At 53.0% G+C, this 3,500-nt stretch overlaps 1 protein-coding gene across 1 annotated transcript; it reads left to right on the top strand.

Annotated features, from left to right (window-relative positions):
* Nucleotides 1–258: 258 nt before the first annotated feature.
* HRG_02773 (uncharacterized protein) lies at nucleotides 259–1,939 on the top strand (the record flags this gene model as incomplete). The annotated part of the gene is made up of 5 exons (XM_044861244.1): nucleotides 259–471; nucleotides 503–589; nucleotides 958–1,049; nucleotides 1,086–1,508; nucleotides 1,702–1,939. The coding sequence occupies 5 exons, from the start codon at nucleotides 259–261 to the stop codon at nucleotides 1,937–1,939; spliced, it is 1,053 nt and encodes a 350-aa protein (XP_044722270.1).
* Between the last annotated feature and the right edge of the window lie 1,561 nt (nucleotides 1,940–3,500).

The raw sequence follows: 3,500 nt of genomic DNA, 5'->3' as shown, positions 1-3,500 counted from the left end.
TTATGCTCTTATGTAGTAGATTCTCTTTCTTTCTTCCTTTCTTCTGTATCTTGATAGTAAACAGCATAGGGACTAGTTAGTTGTATCAACTCACTAGAGGCCTTTCACATACTATCAAGATCACTGAAGACATTGAAGACACTGAAGACACCGAAGACACTGAAGACAATTGAAGACACTGAAGACACCGAAGACACCGAAGACACTGAAGACACCAAACTGAGTCCCGTCGAACTATTAGCGTTCAGCGAAGTCGCGATGGCCGAAGATAACAACAACATGCAGTCGGACGTCCTCAGCGCCCTGGTTGCCGAGATACGAAGTCTGAGAGAAGAGAGTTCTCGAAGAAACACCCAGTTTGAAGAACGTTTTATTGCCCTGGAACTCCAACAACACCAGCAAGCCCGTTCGTCTGAACTCCTAGAGCCAACGCCATCTGTCACCCCGGCTGTCCCCATTGAGGACACCCGTGTGGTCGCCACTCACAACCTCACCAACCAAGCGCCCCAAATTACGAGACATACCGAAATTCGGCGGCGACAAGGCCCAGTGGCGAAGCTGGAAACTAGAAACCGAAGGAAAGCTACGAGTCGACAAAGGCCCTGAGATGCAGAAGGCCACTTTATGTACATCTTCATGAGCCTAGAAGGCAAGGCTAAAGACAACGTGACCACATTTGTGGAGATGCAAAACGAGAAGAAAACGTTCAATGTTGCTGAACTACTCAACCGCCTCGAGTTGTTGTACGGGGAGGGATCGCAAGCAGAGAGCTACACGCAACTTGCATTCGATTAAGCAAGGAGAATGAACCATTCACGTCCTTTACCCCGCTTTGAGAGGGAGATCGCCAATGCCAACGCCGAGTATTGGCCAGACGACAGCAAGATTTCCTACCTCAGGAGGCACTAAACGACAAAATGAAAGCAGCCCTTATAGGCTCTGACCCTCTGCCATCAGCAGCTACGTTGGGCTGGCGAGGAGATGCGATTCGCTGAGCAGCCAGATGGAACTGTTGGGTCAGTGGAAAAGGCCCTGAGGCAACACAAAGAGTTCGGACAACTATGACAACCACCAGAACCATGGAGGCCAGGCCGCCCAGAAACAGTCCGGCCAGAAACTGAAGTTAGACGAGAGGACATGATGGAATGGGAGCCAACTCTACAAGCATCCGCGAAAGTGAACGCTGCGCGCACCCGCAGTGATAAGAACACATATGGTCACCAATCCAACCGACCAGAAGACCAAGCGCTGTTGGCGCGTGCAAAGTGGGTCGATCAGACCGAGATGGACGCCTGTTACCGTGAAGGGCGTTGCCTTCGTTGTGGAAGAGACAACTGCAGGATCGAGCGCGCCCATTGGCTGCGCCTATCCGACCCGCAAACGCGACCCGTCGCACTCAGGTCAATGCCGTGGCTCCGACACGACCAGCGGTCACTAATGCCGAGATCGCCGAAGACGAAGCTTCGTCTCATAGCGATGAAGATTCAGACTAGGGACACGCGGCGGCTGTGAGAGAATGGGATGTGAGCGAAAGCAAAATGGACGGAGAACCGTTCATAGCAGACGTCAGGGTGAACGGCACAGACTTTGTGCCATCTTGTCGACTATGGCTGCCTCTGCTACGGCGCGGTTAGCAAGCGCACATTTCACTCTCTCCAGTTGCCACATATACGCGTCCAGCCGCGCATCTTGAGAATGCAGCGGAGACGGCAAGGAGGTCAAAATCGACAAGATCACGTATGTGTCGATCGACCTCGATGGACATCAGCAGCATCGTGTTTTCGCGTACGTCATCGACGATCTTAACTGGGACATGATCCTGGGTAAACGATGGATGGAAGACCAGGATGTTCACATCCACGCAAAGGAAGGATATCTCGAGATCGGGTCCAGTGGAGTTCAAGCACGAGACCGACGACGTTACCAGCCTCCCAGCTAGACGTCTCTAATGTCATGGCCGCAACCTTTTAGCGGAAGCACGCCGTGACAAACGCAAAGGCGGCATTGAGTTCACTCGGTCACAATGGCGGATATTGACAAGGCCCTAAGACCGAAACCGAAGACTGACGTAATGGAGAAGCTGCCACCACAGTACCACAAGTGGTCTCGAGCTTTCTCTCAGCAACTGGCCGACCAGCTGCCCCCTCATCGGCCAGGTGTGGACCTGAAGATCGAAGTGCTGAAAGACGAGCATGGCCGAGAGAAGCCCCTACCCTGGGGACCGCTTTACAGCATGTCCCGCGAGGAGCTATTGGTGCTACGAAAGACCTCACATAACTACTCGACAAGGGATTTATTAGAGTCAGCAGCTCGCCAGCCGCAGCACCAGTCCTTATGGTGAAGAAGCCCGGTGGAGGCATCCGCTTCTGCGTGGATTACAGAGGTTTGAACCATATAACGAAGAGGGACCGCTATCCTGCTCCTTACTGAGCGAGACCTGCGAACTATAGCCAAGGCAAGGTGGTTCACCAAGGTAGATGTAATAGCAGCGTTCCATAAGATCAGGTCGCCCCGCCGACGAAGAAAAGACAGCTTTCAGAACGCGCTATGGATCCTTCGAATGGCTGGTAGTTCCATTCGGCCTGACAGGCGCACCAGCAGCCTTTCAGCGGTACATTAACAGCGCGCTCCAGGATTACTCTAGACGATTTTGTGTCAGCATATATCGACGATGTCCTGATCTTCTCCTCTGAAGCCTGCAAGACCACCGCGACAAAGTCGGCAAGGTCCTCCAACGACTGATGGATGCTGGGCTGCAACTGACATCAACAAGAGCGAATTCGAAGTCAAGGCTGTGAAATACCTTGGGTTTATCATCGAGGCGGAGGTGGGATCCGAGTCGACCAGAGAAGGTTGAGGCTGAAGGGATGTGGGCAACCTCGACGAATGTTAAATCCGTGAGGAGTTTCATCGGATCGCGAACTTCTACAGGATATTTATGCCAGACTTCGGTGATAGCTGAGCGCTAACGCGGCTAACGAAGAAGGACGCCATTCCGTTGGGATGGATTGTGCGACGAAGCCTTCGAGAAGCTCAAGGACCTGTTGATCACGGCCCCGATCCTTGCCCATCCAGAAAGGAGACTATCTTGGAAGCAGACGCTTCCAGGATTCGCGTCGGGAGGCGTGCTCTTGCAGAGAGATGATAAGGTGGACTGGTACGACCTGTCGCATACTTCTCGAAGAAACATTCGGCAGCCGAAGGAACTACGCTATCCATGACAAGGAGCTACCGCCATTCTCAGATGTTTGGAGCAGTGGGAACCAGAGCTACGGGCAGTAGAGCACTTCAAGATCCTAACGGACCACAAGAACCTGAGATACTTCTACTCGGAAAGGAGGTTGACAGAGAGACAAGTGCGGTGGTCGGAGTTCCTGTCCAGGTTCCAATTGAACTCGAATGGAGGCCGGGCCGCAAGGGCGGATTGCCTGACGCACCTCTCGACGGGACCACATGCCGGCCAACCACCTGATGAACGACTAAAGGACGCATTATGAGGC

Source organism: Hirsutella rhossiliensis, assembly GCF_020360975.1.
Source record: "Hirsutella rhossiliensis strain HR02 chromosome Unknown scaffold00003, whole genome shotgun sequence".
Taxonomy (NCBI): domain Eukaryota; kingdom Fungi; phylum Ascomycota; class Sordariomycetes; order Hypocreales; family Ophiocordycipitaceae; genus Hirsutella; species Hirsutella rhossiliensis.
The sequence above is the reverse complement of the archived record's forward strand: the minus strand, read 5'-3'. Positions and strand labels throughout refer to the sequence as shown.